Source organism: Lampetra fluviatilis, chromosome 40, assembly GCF_964198595.1.
Source record: "Lampetra fluviatilis chromosome 40, kcLamFluv1.1, whole genome shotgun sequence".
Lineage (NCBI taxonomy): Eukaryota > Metazoa > Chordata > Hyperoartia > Petromyzontiformes > Petromyzontidae > Lampetra > Lampetra fluviatilis.
In genome coordinates this window covers 1,837,219-1,864,676 of record NC_136314.1, presented here as the reverse complement: position 1 = coordinate 1,864,676, position 27,458 = coordinate 1,837,219, and the positions used below count along the sequence as shown (strand labels likewise).

The following is a 27,458-nucleotide window of genomic DNA, read 5'->3' as shown; positions in this document are numbered from 1 at the left end:
TTACGACACATTTATAAATAACGCGATCTAAACCCAAAAACGTTGATTATGAATAATATTGGTCGCGAAAGCCTACGTGTTAAACAATATAACCAACTGCATTTATGTGGGGTAAAGTGTGGGTACTTCCACCACTTCGAAGTCATGTGGCCAGCCTGGAGGAGTAGACCGAACACCCTCTTAGTAGAGAGTCTCGCTTAGAGTTCCGTCGAGTGGAGGCCCTTCCGCCAGCGGTGGTGTGAGCGAGCGGTTGCGGGGCTGCACCTTAGGCTTAACACGTAGGCTTTTGCGACCAATATTATTCATTAATAACGATTTCTTGTGGTTAGATTGCATGCATACATAGAAATGTATCCCTTAACCCACCACCACCAAACACAGCCAATCAACAAGGTTTGGCACTAAATATAACGTGCCATTTTGAGAGTACACCCACAACGTTTATGACCTGAGCCACTCACTCTAAGTCTCAGTGGTTCACAAGGGGAAACGTGGCACGAGCAAACACGACATGTATTCATCGCAATGGAAATTGCTATTGTATCCAATAAAGCGTGTTCCCTGAGTAAGCTGGCCATTTTTAATTAAGCTCCACGTGTCGAAAGCAAAATCCATTGATACTCCTGAGATTCGTTTTTGACTGTCAGCTGCTGCGGAAATATTGGCACATCTTTAAAATTGCCATCAAGCAAATGTGATGAATATTCAAATGCTACGTGTAGTGGACGGTTTTCCGATTAATGAGCCGAATTTAATGATATTGTTTTGATCGTAGCAGAACAAGATCGACAATTTAACTCTTGACGTGTCGTACCTACAGTGCTCGGCTGAATACAGAAACGATCACCCAAACAAAGTCAAAACGCGTTACGATAATGAGGGCTTCCTCACGCTGAATTGATCATGGGGGATGTTCGACAAAACGTCACCGTGCTGGAAGGCTGGCAAATAGGTCACATAAAATATTCCACAGCCATCCTCCTACAAAAACAAGCAAATGCATGATATATAATACCGAAGTCTGTCTGTGAGTATGCCTACAATCCTTGAGGTCACATTTGTGCCCATATATTTCTGTGGAAATGAACCTGAAGCATCCCTAAATAAAATAACACAATCTTAGGAATGTTCTCTCAAAACCAATTTATTTTGTAGATCCCCGTCCAATGAAGCAGAACTTGTAGAACACGCGTGCACAATTATCGAAAGACAACTGAACATTTGTCCATGACAACGAGTTGAGGATAACTAGCCTCGAACACGCGATGCATTGCAGCAACAACAGCAAGAATACCGTAGTCGTGGTCCATCTCAAATGTCCCCACATTGTTTTGTCTTGTCACCCTGGGCAATAGAACCGGCCACTTCTGGAGTGCAACATCCAGTATGTTAAACCTTCACACCTTTGCAGCACCCCTACACGTATTAATTTACAAAACAATGTAAATGTCTGTCATAAAAATTAAATGCCCCGGGCCTTTCCTGCTAACCTCCTCGACCATTACGAGCGCGCGGACAGGCACAGGCGTTTATTAGTATAGTTGTTACGCGCTGGATATGCAACGTAATGCCATATATCCTACCTGCTGGGGGGCTGAGGTTATAAGCAGATACGTGTAAAGGTCAGATGTGTGGACATTTATAGAAAATGACAGTTACAGTATTGGGGGAGGTGGCGGGTGGGGAGGATGGGCAGTGCACGAGGGGCAGGTATTTCAGCGTTATGCTGCATACACAATAGGCATCAGAATTCGGGCAATTCGCCCGAACTGATGACGCTGGTTGAAATCACCAGCAAAACGTCGTAGTCACATTGTACACGGTGTGGGTTTACTCTCCTAAAACACACCGGTGTGCCGAAGTAGCAACTAATTGTCATGTTTTGTTTGCATGACAAACCTTACTAATTGCTTTCACGCGTAAGCTTTCGCGACCAACATTGGGTCTTGGCGATCTAACCCAAAAAAACCTCTATTATGCTTACCAATTGGCCGTGTCGGGTGGTGGTGGCGGGGTTTAACGACTCATTTATATTCACGCGTTCGTGAATATTACAAAGCTACAGAGTACCTGCTGTCTCCAAGCCCCCCCCCACCATCCATCCTCTTTTTCAGAGTCTACACGAATCACGGTGCCGCCGCTCCCCAAAATGGTGACGGTGGGACAGAGCGCGGTGATGCCCTGCAGAGCCGCTCACGACCCTTCGCTCGACATCATGTTCCTCTGGTCACTCAACGGGCAGCCCATTGAGCTGGACAAGACGAGCGACCACTATCACCGCTCCGAAGTGGTAAGCAGCCTCGGCTAAGCACTCACACGCAAGATAAAGATCCCCCGTATAGCCTTCGACAGACTGGAGGGCAAGTGCTGTTAGCGAGGAGCGCCTATGAAGGCCAGCACGGCACACGAAGGGGTGGGTGGCACGCGCCACGCCCGACCGCCTTTGTCTCCCCAGTGGCAATATTTACACACCGCACTAGGTACTCATTTGAGGCTGAGCCGACTTTGGAGAAGAGGCCCAAGACCGGTTCAGATAATCGTCATTGGTGTTGGCCGTGAGCGGGAATCGAACTCGGGTCGCCGAGTTTGCAGCGCAGCGTGCAAACCGCTGCGCTACAGCTCCCTTCTGAGCACTTACACATTTAATGCACATGGATGAATGTAACTGAGAAAGTGATATAAATTCTAATTGCGTTTTGGAAGGGTTAGACATCTTGAATATGTATAGATGATTGTGAGTGATTGATGTAATATCTAATGATGTTCTCGAAGGGCCAGGCATGTATAATTTATACAAATGATTGGGACTGTGCGGATAATGTAATTGTTCTAGAAGGGGATAAAAACATATCATACATATGAGCATAACTCTGCGCTGTTTCTCCAGATATAAATAAAAAAATACGAATTTATCCATTGGCCTCTTGGCTTTCCAGACCAATATTATCCAGCAGGAATTGGGTCTCGTGACTGAGAGAGTGAGGTCAATTGTGACCGAGAAAACTGTGATTCCTAAGGATCTTGTATTGTACGGAGCCAACCGTGCTAATCGGAAGTGTGGGGGAAGGACAACAACAGAAAAAAGCAGTTTTCAAGAAATGAGTTTTCAATCTAAAATATTTAAAAGTGCATAGTTCCAGCGATTACCTAATATCAGAAGGAAGATCGTTCCAGACGGCCGCAGAAGCGCCTCTGAGAGCGTATGATGCGGTGACCACCTTTGCTCGACGGCTAGCCAAAAGCCGCTGCTGCGATTATGTCCGGAGTTTGCGTGATGGTGGTTTATGCTCCTTGACGAGATCAGCGAAGGTATTGTGGTTCACTTGTGGCGAGCACTTTGTGTGTAATGAGTGCGAAGTGGCTAGCCACACCTCATACAGGTCACTCCACACCCACTCCAGAGGCACTGCACGTACCCACGCGCACCCCCCCTGTAGATGTGTGCTCGCTGCACGGCAGCCCGACCAACATTTGTGGGTTTTCTCAAAGCATATTTTTGACAAATTTAGCGAAACATCAAAATGTGGTATTTTAATTCAGTTGTTGGTGACCCGGTTGAGAGCAGCAGTGTGCGACGCGTGAGGATCCGCTTTAAAATTACGGGTGGCTGGCCAGATTAGAACTTGGAATCTTCACAATGTCAGGACCATGCTTTGACACGTGCAACATCTGCCTCTGTCTCGTGAAAGAAATCCAAGTGTGATCTATACAGTACCGATCACGTAAGCGATGGAGCGGGATATTGAAAATGTTATTTATTATAATAATTATAGCAATGAGAGTCATTTGACAGTCTATAAAGGCCTTCCCACTTTGTGTCAGTCATGAGAGTTGTCTGACCATACTTCACCATGCTGGTGCTGTCCGGATTGGATCCCAGAACTTGTTCATGTATTATTCATCACCACTGTTAGACAGTGGCTTGGCAATTGAACTGAGATTACCAGGCTCGTAGTGTAGTGCACTAACAAATGCACCACCACTCCACCCTGAACATTATATTATAGGGATATAAAACTGCTTGCATGTTATCTTGCTTCTCATAAAATATTCATTCATCCGAGTTAAGGACTCTAGGTACTGAGGTCGAAGTTCATGACCAAATGATGTTCATGTCATTATTATTATACATAGCTAGCAGGAAGCAATCTTCAATTCATAGACATTTATGTACATACACTAAATACAATTTCAGTCATTTGCTTTCAAGTTGCGTGAAATGAAAATCAAATATATATAACCCTTTCAAATTGACATATACATTAAATAGAATCATCAATATCTGTATAAATCTACAGGAGTGTTAAATTTCCTGTATAGGTTGAACGTGCTAATAAATAAAATGTAAATATCGAAATGCACGCAAAAAAGTTGTTTTTATATTTTCTGGTAAGCTTTAAAAACCATCTCCCATTACTAATAGCATTCAGGAGAACTCTGCTACATTTATATATAAACAGGCTTTTCTTTCAACCCATTCTTTCTTTCATATCGCAAGGAAAATACATTAACCTTTAGCTGTTTAATACCATGAATCTTTGAAAAGCCCCATAAGACATCTGGTGACTGTAAATATCAGTGGCATTACAAAAAAAATCAAACAGCGTAGCTTAGAATATTCGGAAAAGTAGGGTGTTTAATTATGAGCGCATATGAAATATTCACATTTTTGGAAATTGGAAATATAATTTGCTCGACTGAAAAACACTCCACTGGATGACTAGTTGAACGCAAGAGCTACTTGCATTATGTTTATCAAGGCTGAGGCCCTTTTTGAACGCAAGCCAGCATTTCTGAAATATGTTGTGCTTCATCTGATATACCACACATCCCTGAAGAATATACTTACTAAAACTAAGAGAGTTTCTACAAACACACACAGAATTGTCCCGTCGTCATCAACGGCAGCCATGATTAATCCACTGCTAGATGAGCACCTCCACAAGACGTGATGTAATAATTCACTTGGCACTTGCACATACACTGATTTATTTACACCGGATACATTTTTTTTAAATCACCTAGAACCGATACGAGGATCATCAATGCTTTCGAGACGTAAGGGCGCGAATAGCGCGGCTTTTATTTCACCTTTAGAGCCACTGCTTAAGCCGTTTCTGCCCGAGTTCAGTCCTAAATTATTCCTTGACTTCCAGCCTTGGGCAAAAGTTTAGCTTTCTTTTTGCCGATGCTCATGGTGTCATTTCACGGGGCTGGAAGAGAAGCACTCGACATTGTGAGTGCTCTCTCAAATGGACTTCAGTTGTGTGATTAACATTTTGCTGGCAAAGTTGTTTTCACTTGAAGGTATTTTTAAATAATTACAGGAGAAAAAAAAACTACTTTTTTTTTTACAAATGACAAAATTCACGAAACATCAGATTAAGCAACGTATTAATGTTAAAAAAAAGTCCACTTCATTAAAATTCCTAAAATGCACACTCGATTTTGATGTGAAATGAATCACATTTTGACAGCAAAGGGCACAGGGCGAGAATGTTGCAAATCGGTGCGTCATGCTCTTAATTGCTTTGCACCCGTCGTTTTTTTTTTTGCGGAAACATCCAGTGGCAGAAGCAGAATTTCGGCGACCTGACGATAAAGAAGATCCAGCTGAGGCACGGCGGTAATTACACGTGCTGGGCACAAACGGTCGTGGACCAGGCCGTGGCGACAGCGGAGCTAATGGTGCGAGGTGAGGATCCGAAGGCGATTCCAACCTTTCTCGCTCGCGCCAAGCGATCACACGGGGGGAGGGGCGCGATCGGTCCAAATCCTATTCGCACAAATGAAAACAACAAAAGATGTAACCGTTCTCGCACAACACAAACGTATCGCGTCGACGGGCGACGTGCGGACATGTACGTATCTGCGTCGTATTATGTTTTATTTTTATTATTTTATTATTTCCCTTCTACGTGACTTTACCGAAAGAACCAAGAATACGCGTAATACAGTGCACATTGAATAAAACAGATTGAATACGTAGAAATGTAAATTTTGTTGTCAATATGTTTAAATTTATCCAACCACGTGGAGGGGGGGGTACAGCTTCTGCGACAGGTGAGTGGTGCATAGTGGGATTGACGGCTCGGACAGACAACCAAGAAACGTCAATTCTAGATGTGAAGCTTTCGTGACTGTAAGGATTCATATTCTTAGGTTTTTCGGTAAAGTCACGTAGCCCCGCCCACCCCCCCCCACGTTCCATTCCCTGGTTACCACATTCAGATAAGCCCCTCCCCCCTTAACTTGTATTTAAGGGCTTGTCTCTTGGAATTTTGCCTCACTTGATGCAGTAAATTTAGCTGTGACGGTCCCACCTGATGACGGAGACTTGTGTTGCCTCCGAAACGTCGTGATTTATTATTTTATTTCTATTATTTTTTCAATTATATTGATTATTGTTTATTTTTTACCTACGTGACTTTACCGAAAAACCTAAGAGTATGTATCTGCGTATGTTGGAATTCTTTCACACCGTACGTAGCAAACCGTGCTAATGTACGGCACACACCAGGTTCACTCGTAATTTCTCAGTTTCCACAAACGCCCTTTTTTTCAATTTGTGTGATGCGTGGCATCTGCACGGTGGATTTGGTTATTTTTTTCATCAAATATTTCACATGGATAATTGCCTGAGGATGGAATATCTATAGTTTAACTCATAGGCTTTCGCGACCAATATCATCCATAATAGAGGTTTTTGGGTTAGATTGCGTAAATATATAAACGTGTCATTAAAACCCGCTACCACTCGACACAGCCAACTAGTAAGGGTTGTCACGTGAACAGAACGTGGCAATTCGTCACTAGTACAGCATCTGCTGTGTTGGGTGGTGGCGGGTTTTAACGACGCATTTATATATTTACGCGATCTAACCCAAACACCTCTATGATGGAATATATATTATTTAAAAGGGTGTCCAGAATTATCTAATAAAGATGGTTGTCCCTCTAAACGCTTTCAAAATGGGATGCCATTAAAGCTGTAGACCATGGATAAGCAAACACTGGGCTTTTTATTTCATTTTACAAGAATGCTCAATGTTTCACCAAATATATGTATATGCCTTGTAGGGAGTTTACATCTCCACCCACTACGCTGATTGATTCATCACAAGATAACATTTTAAGGGCTATTATGCTAGAAACACGTTTCTCTGGGATTATTGAACAAGCATGATTACCCTTTTCCGTTCCGAGACGTTTGCAAGTTTCGGGGTGTGGGTGTCCCATTCACCGCTGCATCTCAGAATGCGAAATCGGCTCAGCGTTCATTTTATTTAGAGAGGCGTAGCGCCGTTGTTGTTGAAGACATTGTACTCACCGCAAAGAACTGTAGCGACACGACCACACTCATTTATATCTGATGCTAAACTGTGCCACACGCCTTCCCGCATGGCCTTGTGGGAGCCCCCCCGCATGGCCTTGTGGGAGCCTCTGTACATCTTCCAACCTGAAGTTATTTTTTTCTCCAAATTTTTGACATCTACCATATATTTTGTTAAAGTCTGTCTCTGAAGATCAAGCACATTACACCTTTGAAAATAACACCTTTGAAAACATTCAGACTGTTTCCTTCTGATCTATTTCCCCTTGATAATGGAAAAGCAAGTTAACATCTGATACTATATTTTGTATTGTAAGTAACTGTACCCACTGCATGGCTTGAATTTTTACTTTTGGTTACACGTTTGACTAAGGATACAAATTACGCATCAATTTGATGCACAACCTCTTTGGTATGACGCCCCCCCCCCCAATCAACCACTAATCCCCCTCACCCCCCGTTCACAAAAACACAATGCAAAAAAGAGAGACGCCATGTCCCACACCTACGCATCAACATGGTGAAGACAAGACATGTTTCACGTTGTGTCTCCGTGTGCGTTTCGTCACTGCAACGTGGCGCTGACGTTCCCCGCACACATTCACGTAATTCTTCTGCACGGCATCAATGCCACAAGCTGCCCTCGCCCCCTTTCCTCCCCATCCTGAAAAGCGTTTGCACTGTACCCATGGGTTGAGAACCGCTTCATGAGACGCGCATTTTTTTCCCATATGAAATTGAAAACATTGAAATGAAAAATACTTTGGTCTGGTTGTGCATATAAATCAGACTGAATCTATATATCACAGTGCCCTAATAGTTTGTTCGCAATTACAGGACCTTCATCGCGTTGTCACACAGAATGTGTGTGCATTTCCGAGCACTGCACTAATAATGATGTTTTCCTAAATCCAGAGAACAGTGCAATAAATGGCTTTATTGAGTGCAAGTTAATTGTGTATCATATTTACTCAAGGAATCATTATAATAATGCTCAAGCATCAGTAAAAATAAACTGTATAAATGAAATGTTATTTTATTATTTTGCAGCGGCAGCAGTTGGTATAAAATGTACTGATTAAAGGCACTCATATTATTATTTTAGAAAATGTTGAACTGGGAGTGGTATGAGGCATGTTTAAATAGACACATATTATAAAGGCACGCCGTGCATTTATTGGTTCAAGTTCAAGTTAATTTATTAGGTATAGCCCTGTGAGCCATTCGGCTCTTGAATCGGGTACAACCGCAACAAACAAAAAACAAAAATATGAACAAAAAACATCTTAAAGTGAATATGTGACTGAGTGCAAACAGAAAATCCAAGAAAAAACGGTAAAATATTGCAGAAAAAGCACCGTACACAAAAATGTGCAAAAACTCCAGTGGGATGCAAGTCAAACAACAACAACCACAAGACAACTTCGATTAAGGCAATCAGTTTAACTCTGTACTACAACAAACAAACATGGCCAAACCAAAAAACTTATCGAAAATCACCAAAATAAAGCCATAAAAGCAATGTAACAGTGCAGGTCATAGAAAATGTGACCGAATTTTCACAATGAACGACGTCAACAACATGTACTACCAAACTCTGCAGCCACAGCTGCTGCATCTTACTGGAATGAATACATTTGTTCGTGTTTCCTCGGGCACACCCGTGGCCCACAGACAGAGTGGACACGGTGACTGTGGCGTGTGAAGGGAAAACACCACGGAGCCGGCAACCTCTCGAACATTTGTTGACGCCTCGTTTCCAAAACCGTGACACCGCTTTGGTATCGAGGCCCACTTATTTGCATACTTTTGTTCACGGTCCTTTATAATCAGCAGTTTCTTTTTTTAAAGCATCTCCATCTAATATCATTTTGTGATTATTGCTACTAATATTTTGGCGAGGCACTGGGCACACTCATTACACGCAGTAACATATTTTTGTTGCTGGGTAGTAAGTGCTATTTTCTAATTGCTAAAGTAGTAGAACATGGCTCTTATTCCCTACAAACTTTGCTTTTGTGACCAGGACTTTATGTGAAGGAATGACACAAATTCACACGTTTTCTCATTGAAAATAGTTACATTTCAAAATATCACTGCCCTGGTCACAAAAGCAAAGTTTGTGTGGAATAATAGCTATTTTTTGTACTTTTGAGTCATAAGCAATTATAAAATAACACTTACTACCCAGGAACAAAAAGCCGATTTTTTTTTTCACAGTGAATTATCAATCGACTGAGGGTCACCCGTCCTTCGCAGCCAATTTCATTTTTCACTTTTTCAAGAAGGGTTTAACTGCATTCCGGAGCTTATATAAACCCGCTGCATCAATGACAATTGTAACCAGCGTGCGCGTGTGTGTGCTGCTGCCTGCACAAACAAAAGCAGACGCTTATGCATAATTAACGAGAGGAAATTTACAGCTAAACCTGTAACATGACAAGTTTAATCCGCGCATGCAAACAGCGTGCAGGTCACCTTTTTATTTAGCAGCGAGCGATTGGCTTCAGCCGTGCTGCAGGGACCTCGCGGAGCCTACTGCTGGGTTGCCACTCTTCCCAAGGCTTCATTTCAACTCAAAAATAAATGACACTCGCACCTGGCACCCCACACCACCCACTTGACACCCCTCGACATGGCCGTGGCAACTCGTCACGTGCCATCTCCTCCGGTCGGTCTAGCGGCGCCCCAGATATTTATCCAGTGACAGCTGAAAGTCCTCGACTGTTCCCAGTCACGTGTACATATGAAAAGATTGCTGGCTTTTTTTTTGAGAACGTGCCCTGTGTGTGGGAGCGCGCGTGCGCGTTTGTGGTGTGTGTGTGTGTCGTGTACGTGGTTAAGCGCGCTGCACTACCAACCCGGCGGCCCGACTCCGATTTCCCCCTCGCGGCCAACACCAGTGACGATTATATTATCTGAAACGTTCCTGGGCCTCTCCTAGGTCGACTCTGCCTCAAATGAGTACCGTTGTACGATGTGTAAACATCGTCACTCGGGAGACAAAGGCATCCGCGCGTGGTGCTGGCCACCCATCCCCTCGTGCGCCGTGCCGACCTTTAAAGGTGCTCGCTAACAGTACTTGCCCCAACGGTGTGTTCAGGCTATACGGGGGACCTTTGTCTGTTGGTGAGAGTCAGGGACCCCGAGTCTTGTTGATCACTCAGGAAGCGAAGGCCCAATGGGCAACATTGACCTTTCCCCCCGGTGTCCTTCAATAGTCCATGAATCACTCCCTCTGCCACGATGTGCCAGCAATAATGAACCTTCTGCGAATTAACTGCAGTGCACGCATATATAATACATAGTTTACTGCCATTTTTGTAAATCCATTGCCGAAGGTTGCTCAATGGGGGTTGCTCGAGCATACTTCACCATGCCGGACAGTGGACGTGATAGGAGATGGAGATCAGAACTTCCCATCTCGCACCTCCGATTAGCACGGTTGGCTACGTGTGGTGCGAAAAAAGTTTTAACGTACGTACAGAACCGGTTCATAGATTACCCACCACTGATGTGAACCATGGCTGGTAATCAAACTTGATAGGTGGCATCTTAGTGTGGTGTACGAACCAACTGTAAAACCGGGCTACTCTATATACACACACACACACACGTATGTAGGTGTTCATTATCTGCATGGTACACGTCGCCTTACTTTTGGTTGTGAAAGTCTTTCCTTAAAATATGAAAAGAAAAAAAAGATCTTTCCAGTGTAAAAAAAAAAATCAGGCACCTAACATATTACTGCACATACTATCCTCAGCATGCATAGCTAATGTGTGCAAGAAGTAATTCTGCACCTCAGTAACAGCAACTGCTTCTTGTTGCGTGGAAAATTAAGCGAACCAAATCAAGCCATTCCCTCCTGAGCCATGCCTGTAATAACCTTTTGCGTTTTATGCAGTTCCGCCAATAACTGTACAAACCACCTCGTAAAAACGTAGGGCACGGGCATATTAACCAGGGAGGCGTGCTGGTAAATAATTTAATAATGTTCGGCCGACCATCATTTTCCAATAACACCGCCGTTCTCGAGATGGATGTGAGCTTCCTTAATACCGCGGGGGTCATGCAGATCAGTAGAACGCGAGTGTGCGCCGTGACACACGCGATAAGTGTGCAGCAGCAGCAGCAAGCGAGCGAGCGAGCAAGCGAGAAACAAAGTGGGCGAGTGATGACATAAATAATTCCACTTACTACGCCATCGTCGCGCGAAGCATCCTGCGGACAAACCGCGGGTAGCCACCAATGTGGAATCGCCAGGTCCCAGAGTCGTTGTGGGGGTAGCAACCGAACGTCGTGGGATGTCAACTCTTGTATTCCACTTGCAGAATTTACCCCCCGGGAGTGGGCGCTCACATTTCTCGATGGAACATTCTAGAACGCTGTTGTGGGCATTATTATGAATGCACGGCACATCCTTCTCGCCTTAATTTGTTATGAACCTGCTCGTAGGATTATAGAAACATAGGGGACAAGACTCTGATGATTGTTATCGATCGGCATGATGTTGCACTCGAGTGGTAGTGCCTTACGGCAGATGTTACTCTCGCACAAAGCCAGCCTTAGCAGAGTTTTCGGAAAATGTCAGGTGGTAAAAATAACCCTTGGCCGCGAGGCTTGGAGACAATAACAATATAAAGTTCAGCACATTCCTCGCTCGTTGATCATGCGCTCATTTTCACTGCAGGTAGCAGTTTAATTAATTGCTTTGCATAATGAAGACTTTATCATTTAATTTAACCTTTTAGTCATGCTGGCAGTTGCCACGTGATAAATAGTTTAAAGCATTTTTTTTCCTCTTCTCCAATTATTTCATCAAATCGCGATCCGTTACACTCGCCCGCATTATACGCCTGTTCGGTACATTTAATTGTTACTGCCATTTGGCACAATGTGCTAAGTGCAACATCACAGTGTTCTTGGAGAGAAGCCATTAATGCCAGCATGGCACACGAGGAGGTCGTGGTGCCGGAATGACCCCGTTCAGCCATCACCTCCCCGGAACCGAACTCACGGCACTCTGGGTACGCATTTTTTAGGCTGAGGAGATCTGCAGGAAGCCCACACGAGATCCCAATATGAATTTTGGAAGGCTTAGGAATCAACCGTCCTCTGACAATTCAAGATTTGAAGCTTTCGTGACTGCAAGGATTCATATTCTTAGGTTTTTTCGGTAAATTAACATAGGTAAAAAAAATTTAATTAATAAAAGTAAAATAAAAAGTTAAATAAAAATAAGATTTTTATTATATCATTATATTATTTTATTTTTATTTTACTTTTATTAATTTACATTTTTTACCTACGTGACTTTACCGAAAAAACCTAAGAATATGACGTCCTCTGACAATCACACACACACACAAAGACGAAGATTCCCCAAAGTGCTGTGATTGGAGCACCGGGAGGTCCGCTGGCCAGCACCTCGCCTAACCACGGTTGTCTCGCTATTGCTCATGTCTACACACTGTGTCGGGCACTCATTCAAGGTGGAGGTGATCCAAGACTGGATCAGTTCTTAGGGTGCCGAAAGATGTTCAACGTGCATACTATAACATATCGCTCGCCACTGATCACCGGGGTTCACAGCTCAAGTTTCAAAGATTGTAGCGCTGTGCATTTAACCACTGCGCCACCGTTTCTACGTACCCACGCAAAGATAAATATCTCCTGTATAGTTTTTTTTTACAGACTTTTGGTGCAAGTGCTGTTTGCGAGTAGCACCTATGAACCCCGGCACAGCACACGGGTGGGTAGGTGCCAGCACCACGCACGACAGATTTTGTCTGCCGTGTGGCGATGTTGTTTCGACATTGCACCACGCACTAATTTGTCGCTGAGTCGACCTAGGGGGTGGTTCAAATATTTGCAGCTGTTAATTGTTCAGAGTGGGAATGGAAGTCGGGTCGCCAGGTTCGGAGCACAATATCCTAACCGATGCACCTCCGCTCCCCATACACAAATACAAAAATCCCCCCATATAACTTGAAACGGCTCTTGGGGCCAGTGCTGTTAGCGAGCATCACATTGCTCCCCTCCACACACATACACACCCACATGTCCTAACTCTATACAAGGACAAAGATCCCACGTAGCCTTTAACAGACTGTTGAAAAAAGTATGGTTAACAAGCATAAACATGCAGACGCATGAACACATAGACGCAGGCACATGCGCACACACGCAAAATTTGCCCCATAAATTTTGTCCCGCAAGAAGTAATTGCATTTAACTCTGCCATATTCTCATTCTCGTCTTGAAAATGTGCAATTTTCAAATATAACCGATGTGATTTCAGTGCCAGATCTGGGTAAAAAATAGCATCTAGAATAATCTTAACTCCCGTGAAATTATCTCTAACCTTGTTATGAGTGCAGCTGTAATTTGGTCAGCCATTCATCCAGCCTTATCTACGTATTATTGTGCCGCAGTAATCAAATTATTTTAAATCCAGTGAAACAAATGTTCACTTCTTTCAAGTGGTTCACTTAACATTTGATTATTTTGCTGAAAAGTAGTGCACGGGGTTTTGGCTCAAAGCTTTCACATGTGTAATACTATCCCAATAGAGTATACAGTAAACACGTGTTCACAGTTTTCCTTTTCCGCACCTGAAGACGGACGCTTGTGTTGCGACCGAAACGTCGTGTTTTCTTTGATTATTTTTTTCTACCCACGTGACTTTACCGAAAGAAACAGAGAGTATGGATTCCTGCAGTCACGAAAGCTTAAATCAAGATTGTTCACAGTTTGTTTTTCTACTAAACTAATCTGCTGACAAAAGCTGTGTCATGGTGGGTCTGTTTAAAAGAGCTAGCTAGCATTTTATAGCACAGTTTTCATTGGCCATGTGGCAATTATTAAAAAAATGATCTTAATTGTTAGACAATTTAATTAAATGTAATTTTATAGAACAATATTCCAAAATTGCAAATCCACCTAATAAAATAATCACATTATTTTTCTGCATGTATGATTTCTTTCATTATTCTCAAATGCATTATTAATATCCATCCATTGCTTAAGAGGGCTCTGAGGGCGTGTTTGCATTTATTGTTTTAATACAACTCCAGCCTGCAAGGGGTTAAGGAGCCGGCATTTGAATATAAAATGAAAAACATTGATCGTGATGTCATGCCATAACTATTGTCAGTGACAGGTCAGTCATTGCAGAGTGCTCTATGAATCAGTTTCTTCTTTGCGTATTGTTAATATGCAGGCGCACACACGCACACGTTTCAAGAAAGTTAAATCAGATGTTCCACACAATAAACATATTTTGCACAGTCTAGCTCGGTTAATGTTTGCAAACGCTTCAATTTCCTTACAGACCCAATATGCCTCGCACATTACCATTGGCACTGCACACACATGCATGATCATTCCTCATGTACATTGTATACACAGTTTTCCAATTTAGCTACGATCATGCGAGTCGCATTGAACTATTGGCAATGTCATCACTTGTTCCACTAACCAGTAAAACAAAAGATAGAAACCACGCGTAAGAAGCGACGTGATTTAGCAATGCAGTATCGTGACAGAAAACAAAACGAACGAAATAATAAATTACACATTCAATTCTAATACGCATTTGTGTTGAGCTGTAGTCTCCATCTGGTGAAGTCAACATAATCTTCGCCTCGATTTAATTGGTGTCATAAACTAATTTCATTACTGTAGTTCCAGTTTGGTCAAGTCGCGATGTATTGCCATTGTAAATCATCCCGTTGCCAACATTGTTTTATGATCATATAAATGTCAGATGTAAATGTTGATCAATTACTTTTTAGAGTTAATTGAGTTTGTAAACAACTACACTTAAAATACGTATGTTATATATATATGTGTGTTAATTATGGTGACTCGCTGAATCATTTGCATGCTGTACAGAGGAAATAATGTATGTTCATTTAAGTCACTGCATCACTGAGGACATTTTAACTAATATGTTCAGCGTAATATTATTTTAACGTGGACCATTGATTTAATATTGAGTTTTTATTTTACTCAATTAACATATTCGATGTACATTTCTGTTTCGCTTGCTTAATGAGTGCAACAGAAGGAAGAGATGAACAAATAGATCAATTAGAAGCAGAGTTTGTAGTTTAACTTAACATGAGCAGGACAATGCTGACCAAAAAAAACCACATAATGCATGTCCAATTTACATACAATTATAACTGAGTGACACGTAAATTATAATGATCTTTTAGAAAGGCTAGAAAGCTTATATTTGGGCCTCCAAAATTATAGCTTGGAGGCTGATTGATTTTACTCATAGGGCAGGGTCAGCCTAGAGTTCTGAAAGTCTCATGATTCCCATTTTCAGGAAAACCAAGTCATTTGTAACCTGTGCAGTGTAACGCGAAGGCTAATAGAAGGTAGGTGTAGCCTGTGACAGGTTGCTACGTAAGGATAGTAAGATCGTTCAATTTGATCAACCCATTTCTACAGTTGCATTCAAACCTCAAAGGTTATATCGTCAATTTAAAAGTTAGTTTTTTTATCATTGGTTCTTGTGGCTACTAGTCAAAAAGTCAAAGTGAATTCTTGCTCAAATGATCAAGGACATAATACCCATTTCCTGATTACAGCCCTGATCCAGTGGTGTAAATGACAAAAAAAAATTCTGGCAGGGTGAGACCATCCATAGGACAACCACTCTTGAGTTCCTCAAGAAGTGATATCTATTTTATCGACCCCAGAGGGATGATGAGCCCAGTCAACACACACCCAGGAATTGAATTCACAACCTTTTGATTGTGACCCACTCATTCTCGCGCTGAGCCACTTGGTTAGTTACCGGGGTTACCGCAAGGGATAGAGAGGTGTGGAGTAACCATTATGCAGTTCGCTTACCAAAGCAGCAAACATGAACACAAACACGTGCGCGTGCGCGTGTGTGTGTGTGTGCTGTATAATGAATGCGATTGCTTGGTGAGCCCCAATCTATGGTCCCAAACTTGATACCCTTAAAGCCCAAAGGCCTAACCGCACGTGGGGGACACGCGTTCGGCACATCGAGCAGTCGGGGTGCGGCGATGTGGTAATGCACCGGAGCACAGATGCGAGCGAGAGGAACGCACGATGCCTCGATGGGGATAAGTGGATTCAACGTTCGAGGCACGGCTCTGGCAAACGCGGGCCGTTCAGAGTATCGCCCACGTAATGATTTGTCGCCACCAGCCACGTAAGTGGCGATGTCAAGAAGTTTGGTGTTACGATTTTTATTTTGAAAGTAGGTTAATTTAAATTTCGATTTTAAGCTTTCGTGACTGCAGGGATTCATATTCTTGGTTTTTTAGGTAAAGTCACGTAGAAGGGAAATAATAAAATAAAATTAAAAACTATTAAATTATCACGACGTTTCGATTGCAACACAAGCAATCATCATCAGGTGTGAAAACCACAGCAAGAAAATTTGAAAAGTTTCATCAGTCCACTAACCAATAGAGAGCTATTTATTTACGCACAACACTTTCCTTCATGTGAATCCATGAGTCGGAAAGACCCTAACTGGTATAAAAAAATAAAAATTATTTTTACGAAAAAATATAATCAACTTTTTAATAATATTAACATAAATAAATATTAATCTAAGGTCCAGCACTTCAATTGCTTGCTTATGCCACTGCTGGTAGAAGAGCCTCCACTTGAAGCTCTTAGAGGTCCACTCTAGAGGGTATTTTAGCCAACTCTTTCGCGCTGGCCAGGCACCTTGGAATACAATAACAATAATAACAATAATTATAATTTTGCATTTATTTGTCAGGCGCCTTCCACTAACGTCTCAAGGCGCCTTGTAAGAGGATGGGTTTACTCACATTTTACCCCACCACAAGCGACCCACCAGTCGACTGACACCGGTGTAGCCAATCACACCGCTAGCCAGAGGTCGGGGGATTTAAAATAGCTTCATCATCATTTAAACTGCCGCACCGAGATATCGAACTGGTGACCACTTCTTTGGTTCTTTCGGCAAAGTCACGTAGGTTTAATATAAAATAAAACAAATCACGACGTTTCGGGCGTAACACAAGCGTCCATCATCAGGTGGGACAGCATGCTTTGCGTGTGATGATGGACGCTTGTGTTGTGCTCGAAACGTCGTGATTTATTTTATTTTCTACCTACGTGACTTTACCGACAGAACCAAAGAGTATGGATTCCTGCAGTCACGGAAACTTCAAATCAAGACTGGTGACCTCTCGTTTGCTAACCATTGCAGCATGGCGGCATCCCTGTATTCAGATAAATGTATTGCAATGAAAAAGTACTCTCTATGAGAAAATACATTTTAACGATTACTTTTAAACTTCTGGAGTGCTCATTGGGGTAATTGGTGTTTTTTCCAACATTGGTTAGCTGCACTTCACACAAGTTCCAGTCCACTTATATATCCTGTAAATACGGCAAGCCAATGGCCGTGTATTATCCAAGACATCTGAACAGACCACATCCACGATTGACTGCAGTGCATTGATATTCCAAGATATCTTACAGCAGCACAACCGACCGCCGGTTCGAACGGTGTGACCCAATTCCCAGCAGTATCCGAGAAGCGATCGAATCCAACCTGCCGATATTTTAAGATATTCGAGCTGCTCCCAGAACACACCCACAATCAAATGGAGCGATCCCTCATGGTGAGGCATCCGAATGCCACCAACAGAATACGGTGATTGGCAAAGCCTATAATCAATCAGCTTGAGGACAAGGTTGGTGGATCACAGTAAGTTTAAGCGATAAACAACAATTTTATTTTTAGCAAGTAAGGATATACAGATATTTTTCAGAAGCGTCAGGCCACAAAATGATAGCTCGACAAAGTGGCTTATCATGTGGACATCTATAGCAGCCACATACTCTAAACGCACATTAATTGTAAATGTGGAGGGGAAAAACCGGAGGACCCGGATAAAAATTCACGTGACCACGGGGAGAACATGCAAACTCCAAATATGCAGGCGTCAGGATCAAACCTACAACCTCTTGCACGTGATGCAGTGGAGAGCGTGGGTCTCTGTTTTATGATTTCATGGAAATTCAGTTGTCTATCCTCGTGTGCACGAATTTTCTCCAGGCAGTCAAGCGGCAGTCGGGTTCTGGATATCAGTAGTCAGTGGGAAATTATGTTTCCCGAGTCGAGCCCATTGAGCTTTTCAGATATTTTCAAGGGAAACTCGGCCAGCAGATGACAGCGGCGGCAGAATGTTACACCCGGCAAGAATATGAAACACCAATGCCCAATAAAGGAAATATGAATTCATATCAAAGCAGGAACGAGCATTGAAGCTCACCAGAGCTTTCCTTCATGCACACAACAAACTCTTTCGCTACATTAATATTGTTATCATTATGAGCACTACTTTATGGCTAATAAACAGACGTTCCCCTATGGCGAGAACAGCTCCCAGCATGGTAATGTGGAATGTTTTTATCGACGGTTTATGGGTGACAACGGAGATTAATGTCCCGCTCGGTACTCGTTTGAATTGCGATCCGCTTTGACTTGTCTCGACAGGGCAGTAAACGTCAATAACCCCCCCCCCCCCTCCCTCCTTCGACCTTTCATGGATCGGCCCTTCTTCATAGTAATGGCGCTTCTTCATCTGCTACGAAGACGAACCATGGCACGAAACATCGCCCATTTGTTTTTTTTAGGGCAGTCTTATTGACTGCAGTGTGTTGAATTTGAGGTCTTCCGCATCGCTGCCAGAATGGCGGTATCACGGAAAAGACCCAGCGAATGTCTACGCGCCAACTCTTAACACCGCATCGGTGAATGTGGAGTATTACTCAAGTGTCCTTCTAACCAAAAAACAAAACCCGCTTTGCCAAACAGGTCCTCCAGGCCCTCCAGAAGGGGTGCTCGCTGACGATGTGACCGACACAACTGTCGTGCTGTCCTGGAGCCCCGGGCTAAACAACCACAGCCCCATCACTGCCTATAAAGTGCGAGGCCGAACGCCCTTTACTGCTGATTGGCAAGACGTCAAGACGGGTGAGAGAATGTCGCTGTCAAAATGTTCATGTCACGCAACCATTTATTTTTCTTGGGGCCACACGAGACCCTTGTGGTAAAGATCACTCCAGCAGAGTGACTGCGCTGCCTGCCACCTCTTGAGAAAATGAATAATTCCTTTCACTCGGGTCATGGAACAGTTACCTTTGAAGACACGCGTACCGGATATGTGTTCTAAGTTGGCATTGATGGTCGGATGTGATCGTGTGTTGAGAATGCAATCATACGTTGAGGATGCAGCGGCTAAACTTTATGCAACAGATCTGATCACATCATATGTTGAACTGCAGTGGGAATGTAATGCGTGATGCATGGCAATGCTGTAATTGAATTGGCTAAGGGTTTTGTAGCGTGTTCATTCATGCCTTGCCTCTGCATCAATCCTGAGCATTGACACATCGTAAACGTATCGTGTTGTAAGCATACTGATTTGTTGGTTTGCAGAAATTGGTTATGGTAATAAAACAAAATCTACTGTTATCCATCTTAATCCCGAATATAGATTTTATATAGGTGCCATCGTATAAAATGTTATGACATCAGATCAATCGTTGATGTTTAATTATATTTAAATTGAAATTAATAAAAATAAAACAATAATTTCATTTTTTACCTCCGTGACTTTACCGAAAGAACTAAGAGTATGAATCCTTGCAGTCACGAAAGCTTCAAATCTAGAATTAATTATATTTAAAGCAGCAGGCACGTGGATAAATACGTATATATGTTTCCAACTATTTAAAAAAAAATCATAATGAGATATCGCAGCTTCTGAAATATACAATTTGCAGAAAATGATATGGTTTCTCACATCAATCGGTCCAGTTTTCTGAGTGCATCTGAAAAATTCGGCCCTGGAACGTCTAATAGAAGGAGACAAGTCTAGACACAGCATCTCTAAATTAGGGACACGTGCGGTAAGTTCTTCGCGTTGAGCACTTAGAGGACAATGAGTCTTTGCACAGCTTGAAAAAAAACATTCTGGGACAGAACTCCGTGTGCCAAGCAGCACTATGACAAACTTAATAGGAAATGGCTTACTGTGAGTCTCACAGTATGTATATAGAGAATAAGAAACTCCGTACATTATTCTCCAAATTATAAGCCAACACTTAGACCCCCCCCCCCCCCTTCGCCTACCTCTCCCCCCGTGTATTTGAAAGCAAAAGTTTGGAGGTGCATCATTCGATCTGGAAAGTACATCGTCTTCCATTAGCTTCCTTTAAAAAAAAAATATATGTAATCTCTATGGTTGTTTAGAAATATATATGTACATCTCTATGGTTGTTTAGAATGACCTTGCGGAAGATGTTTGTCCCTCGCATTACATGAACACCCAGAGAACGAAAGACACCACCAGCCGTGCAGAATCATCTTCCGGGAGGCATCTCTCGCCATACGAATGCGGCACGCGTTCATAATCACGCCAGAGGACGGTTCCCCGTAGCCCTGTATTCTTCTGAATGTTAAGCACGTGTATTCTCGGATCTTTCGGTAAAGTCACGTAGAAGGGAAATAATAAAATAATACAAACAAAACATAATAAAATTCTCACGACGTTTCGGCCACAACACAAGCAGCCGTCCGCAGGTGTTTTATTTTTTATTATTTTTTCATTTCCCTTCTACGTGACTTTACCGAAAGATCCAAGAATATGAATCCCTGCAGTCACGAAATCTTTAAATCGAAATTTAAGCACGTGTGTGTTTGGTAAGGACCACAAACTGTGATGTGATTAACAGTTTACACGATGTGCATTATTCAACAGATCCAGAAAATATCGCAGGCGACTCAGAAATGGTGATGGTGGTGGGACTGACGCCCTGGATGGATTACGAATTCCAGACAATCGCCACCAATCTCCTGGGAGACAGCGACCCCAGCGCGCCATCCAGGCGCGTCCGGACGTTGGCATCTGGTACAGCACGTCACCCCCCCCTCCCCATCACTTTAACAACATCCCAGTGCGGAGCAGCGTAGGGGTTTCTTGCTGGGCCACTTTACCAGGTCAAAGTGTCCCAGTGTCAAACTGCATCGGGGTTTCCACTTTAACTCCATGGGCCGGCTTCTAGGAATAACTGGAATTGACTGGAAGGCAATTGTATCTGCCTATGTTTATGCAGCCTTGAAGGTTCACTCATTTATTTTATCCAGCCCGGTGACTGAGCGGTCGAGTGAGCGGCTCGCAGTTGGAAGGGTTTGCGAGTTAAAATCCTGGTCAGTGGTTCACTCAGCCCATCATCCATCTGGGGTCAAAAATGGTTTATCCTGCTGCAAGTGGATTTTCTACCATTGGCTTCAGGGGATGTTAACAGGATATGAGCACGGCCTCAATCCTCATTTGAGCAGGGAATAACTTGGGCTTTGTTTTTACTCGCTGACTCACGTGGCAGCGGATGAGCACGCGATTCATAAGAGCCATGAATATTTTCAGAATGAGTCGCAGGTTAAATCAACAACGTCAAAGTGTCTTTGTGTTGCAAGGCGATCGACATTGTTTAACATTTATTTTCATATTACACTTCACGTGAAATAATGCAGCGATCTATATGCCATATCCTGCCATAGCTGACAACAGCACCATGGCAGAACTTACAATATTATTCAGAGACCATCCGAATAAAATGCTGATGGAAGGCTAAACTCAATTGTAACGATTTGCACCTAAAATGCACTTTTGAAGCTAAAACATTTCCCACTCGATTATTATAGTTTCCATAAGCGTGCACATTACTCGATTCTGTTATATCATCAGTTATGATCAGTCGACAGCTGCTTGAAGGCCTCCTCCCGTTGCCACCATTCCTTGTAGTTTCATGATGCAACGGTCCATGCAAACGCCTGCGTGCACACGATCTGACTTCGCCGCTCCATCTCCGTGGTGGTGACGTTCACGGGCCGTGTTATCTCCTTTGGCGGCCACCCTGTCACTAGACCTGACCATCAGCAATCATTCCTGTTTCGAGACATGTCCCGCTAAAGCCCACCTACTTTTCGTAACGGTCAACGTGATGTCCCTAATGTCTGTAACATCTCGGCTTTCACGACCAATATTATTCGTAACAGAGATTTTTTTGGGGGGTTAGATCGCGTAAATATAAATGCGTCGTTAAACCCACCACCACCCAACGCAAGCAATTAGTAAGGTTTGTCACGTGAGCAAAACATGGCAATTGGTCACTAAATTTCGATTTCAAGCTTTCGTGACTGCAGAGATTCATCTTCTTAGTTCTTTCGGTAAAGTCACGTACAAGGGAAATAATAAAATAAAATAAATAAAACATTTTAATTATCACGACGTTTCGATTGCAACACAAGCAATCGTCATCAGGTGTGAAAACCACAGCGATAAAATTGAAAAAAGTGGCGTTTTTTTCTTGCTGTGGTTTTTCACACCTGATGATGATTGCTTTTGTTGCAATCGAAACATCGTGAGAATTTTATTTTAGTTTATTATTTCCCTTCTACATGACTTTACCGAAAGAACCAAGAATATGAATCCTTGCAGTCACGAAAGCTTTAAATTGATCTGCCCTTGCTCTGCTTTTTATTTCATACTGGTCTTCCCAGTGCACCATCAGTAATTGTCACGGGTTATACAAACACCCAATGTGTGTTTTCCAGTTGTATTCTTCTAACGATTGTCGTTGATTGGTTATCAAAAAAAAGGCACTTCGCTTGTTTTATGTTTTACCTTGAGCCCGACTCCAAAGCCTTCTCCACTACGATGACGTGCACGGCGCATGCTAAGCGAGCGTGGGACCGTATACATTCGTATATCAGCCGTGCCGTTGTTTACGTTTCACCAACAGCCCCCAGAACACCTCCAAGTAACATCGGCGGCGGCGGTGGACATGCTCATGAACTTGTCATCACGTGGACGGTACGCGCGCCTCTGCACATCACGCTGCAAAGCCATCCCACCTGCACTCACATGCCCACGACCGAGTTACCCCGAGTGCACCCAATTTGGTCAGAGCTCAGAAGCTAAGCGACGGTTAATCCTCGTGAGTACATGGATGGCAGACTGCCTGGCAATACCGGGTGGTGTAAGCTTTGGCTGCAGAGGTAAAAGGAGATGACGGTACAGCAATGCGTTCATGAATCTATCTGTGTGGAGCTTTAAGTGTCAACCCTTCATATGTACGGGTTTTCCACACGGGTCTTATGAGCACAGTTTGCACCCACGTGTGAAACACTCATTAATCGAATGAGCCAAATATCGCAATGCAAGGTCTCCCCCATGAATGTGTCTTGGCAGCCAATGGGGTGATTCATGATGGAATGAAGATAATTACTGTAATATTGCATATGAAACTGTAGCATCTTGCAATTAATTACAGAGAGAGAATAAACATTCAGCCTAAAAGTGATTTTTTTAATGTATTATTTATTTTACAGGATGTTGGGGTATTATGAACCCATTTAGGTGGTATATGGACCACGCATTGAAAGCCACTGAACCAACAACCTGGGCTCATTTAGCTTGCTATCCATTACCGGTCAATTAAATGTCCAGTGAGTCAGACTGGAGGCTATCGCACACTTACTAGGCAATCACCAGGAACAAGAAAAATGGGAATGACTATCGAGTTGCCTTATTGGCACGCTAATGTGTTTCCTATAAGTAGCAATAGCAAGTTGAAAATAACATGCTAAAGGTATGCACATAATTGCCCTTTACCATCATAATACACATACATTCCTATTTACTTTAATATATATTCTAGACTCTTTTCATATTACATAACAAGTAGTTACCAAACGCAGGGATGCCTGCCGAGGTGTAATGCTTAGCAGGCTGGACGTGCAACCCAGAGGTCGTCGATCTATCTCTTGGCTCGGCAGGTTGAGACGATGCGGAGGAGTTTCTTAAATGACCCACGCCTCTGTCCACCCAGCAGCATCAGTGGGTCGATGGGCAGGTGGCGTGTGGTGGGGGGCAGGGTGGGTACCGTCACCTCTTGCAAGGCGTCCGCTCAGTGTGGAGCAAGTGGAGCAAGTGGCCTCTAGAGGTGTTCATCTCGAGCGCAGGCCCGTTCGCCAGCAGCTGGGCATGAAATAAATGTTTCCAGGAAGTCCACCGTTTCCTCTTTTTTGTTCGTCACCAAAATTTTTGAATGAATCTGTGGTTAGTGGATGGATCACAGCCGCGATGATCGGCTCTGTCAGAACTCTGACGCCAGTGCGACTGATATCCTGCTTGTGAAAGCGGGGCAATCAAAGGGATTAAAACGAGTTTTCCAGTGTACGAGAATTCATGCCCATTCACCAATGGTTCTGCAAAAAACAAAGGCATTGATAAATGTTTCACTTGCGTCATCGAGCACCACAGGCTAATTACTTTTTTGTATACTTAATAGTCATACCAGGTAAGTGTGAAATGTTGTAAGAATAGCACACACTTGCGAAAAGAGATATTAATTGAAATGTAATTTTACACTTTCATTAACATGCACAGCCTATGTGCAAAGAGCGCTAAATTTAGCATTAAGTGTGAAGCACGTTTCAGACGTTTTCAGGCACAACTTTAATTTCATGGGTTTTTTTTAGATTAAGGTGCAGCCCTGCAGGTTCTTGTTCATACCACTACTGGTAGAAGGGCCTCCACTGGAGGGAGCACTAGAAGGCCTCTCTGAGCGATATTTTCGTCGACTTTTCCAAGGGGCTAGACATATTGGAAGAGGTGAGTTTAGCCACTAATTACTGCAAAATATGCGACGTGCGAATCGAATCACCGCCTTGCACCCAAGTGTCATGAGACTCATTTGAGGCTCTCCGGGAGCAAACGATCAGAGTAGCCAAACTGCTGGGTAGACCAGCTATGGTAGTATTGAAGAAGAATTGCCCAGTGATTCAATTGCCAGGCTGGGAGATCGAACGGGCCCCCTCTGGATTGCAGTTGGAAGTGGGCCAACTATTACACCATGGGTGCATCCCCCAATGAAACGTCTGCAGAGAATAAATGTTACAAACTGCCGACTAATCCATACTCTTTGGTTCTTTCGGTAAAGTCACGTAGGTATAAAATAAAATATAAAATTAATTAAATCACGACGTTTCGGAAGCAACACAAGCGTCCGTCATCAGGTGGGAAAGCCAGAACAAGAAACAAATTGCTGTCGTGGGCAAAAGAGCAGCGATGTTGCCGAAAGAACCAAAGAGTATGGATCATTGCAGTCACGCAAACTTCAGATCTAGATTTGCCGACTAATCCGTTCGAACCTTTGCTGCTGTTTGCATTTGCAGCCCGTGGAGAGAACGCATCGCTACGGGCCCGATTTCGGCTACATCGTGGCCTTCAGGGAGAACGGGACGATGCCCTGGAGGAAAGTCACAATTCCGCTGGCAGAGTCCTCCAGATACATATACCGCAACGAGAGCACCAAGCCGTACACGGCCTTCCAGGTCCAGATCAGGGCGTACAACATGAACGGAGAGAGCGCCTTCAGCGACATCACCATCGTGCACTCGGCGGAAAACGGTAACAAGCGCCTACGATTTGTGCCGAAGCGTATCCTGAACATCCACCATGTGCGCACGTACGTTGAACTTCTTGCGCGCCGTACGTGGCCCACCGTGCTCAATCGGAGGTGCAGGGGAAGGACAACAAACTGCAGACGTGCAGACCGGTGTGATGTGACACCATTTGATGCAACATACGTTTAGATACAACGTACATTTATAATAATATAATAGTAATATATACAGCCCCTTGTCAATCCACTGGGGGATGAAGGTCTCCCCCAATGCTGCGTCAGACACAGGAGTTGTTTGACCATACTTCACCACGCTGGTCTATACAGGTTGGTGAACGCGATGCCCAGGACCGGTTTAGATGTCACTCGCCACTGATGTCAGTCATGTCCACAAATCACACTCGGTCACCGGGTTCACAGTGTGGTGCACTGACCGCTGCACCACCACTCCACTTGCCATATAAAAAAAAAGCAACTGCTGTAGTTCATAACTGACTGTAATCATGCTCTCCAAACATGCACATAGGGCTGCACACAACATGAATGCAGAGTATTCCTGTCATAATGTGGGAAATATCTTGATGCCATTGTAGTTATTGCAACGGTGGGAGGTGCGATGCACTGCCGTGTTTACTGAGTCCTGACGGGGTGGACATACGCTGCCTGACAGGATGCGGATTGGGTGATAGGTTTGACTCCATGCATTCTGGACAAGGGGTGATTGAGGGATTGGGAAATTGCACGATGCGGGTCCCGAAAGAGCCTGGAAATACAGCCGAACTTATTATTTTGTTTCCGTCAGTCAGCGAGTCAGCCAGACAAACGGTATTTGTTTGTATCGAGAAAAGTGCATGAGGATATTCTTCCTGGCCTGTGATCCCTCCGAATTAAGGGGTGGAGGAAGCTATCTTAATATAGGCTGATGGAGTACAAGTATTTGATTGATATGTGGAGACAGAGAATGGAGCTCTTAACCGTATTCGCGTTTACCCATAATTCTCCAAGGCATCATGGAATGAGCTTGTGTACGGGCCTTAGTTTCGCATTGAACGGGGCCTCAGAGTTTATATGAAGTGCACTTGTCAATCTCATCCGGTAATCCAGCAGCGTTTGTTGAACGAGCCTCACTGCTGATGAGACCCAGGATTTAAAAACCGGTGCAGAACATGCTTTGGCAAATGCTGCTTGATAATATTGGTTTGGACAAATCAATAGGCTGATAGACTGAATGCATTTGTATTTATATGTCAGAGATAGCATGCAGGTCTGCTTATTTATTGCCTTCATATAAGACTCACCTGGCAAAAAAAAAGCGTAAGACTAAGCCTGTTCACGATATACAGTTTAACATTAAACTTCTACGAATAATTGTATCATCAATTAACATATACACGTTTGAATATACGCCCATCAATGCAACTCTCTTTTCACAAAATTGATATCTTTCACACAAACAAAAATGTTTTACTTTTAACGCCTTCAAGCACACTTTTCCAAGGGTAGTTAAGAGGCTGAAGAATGAACACGGGGTATATGACACCTCTTCAGATATAAAGGTCGCCTAGGAGTTGATGTCTGAAATGAAACAAAATCCCATCCCAAGGGCTTT

At 43.3% G+C, this 27,458-nt stretch overlaps 1 protein-coding gene across 1 annotated transcript in view; it reads left to right on the top strand.

Annotated features, from left to right (window-relative positions):
- LOC144946112 (contactin-4-like) overlaps positions 1-27,458 on the top strand; it is a 158,646-nt gene that overhangs the window by 105,076 nt on the left and 26,112 nt on the right. The window contains exons 13-18 of the mRNA XM_078874854.1: positions 2,115-2,290; positions 5,569-5,695; positions 19,191-19,349; positions 21,139-21,288; positions 23,183-23,253; positions 25,620-25,854. Coding sequence (XP_078730980.1) covers positions 2,115-2,290; positions 5,569-5,695; positions 19,191-19,349; positions 21,139-21,288; positions 23,183-23,253; positions 25,620-25,854 — 918 coding nt within the window. The remainder of the gene's footprint in view (positions 1-2,114; positions 2,291-5,568; positions 5,696-19,190; positions 19,350-21,138; positions 21,289-23,182; positions 23,254-25,619; positions 25,855-27,458) is intronic.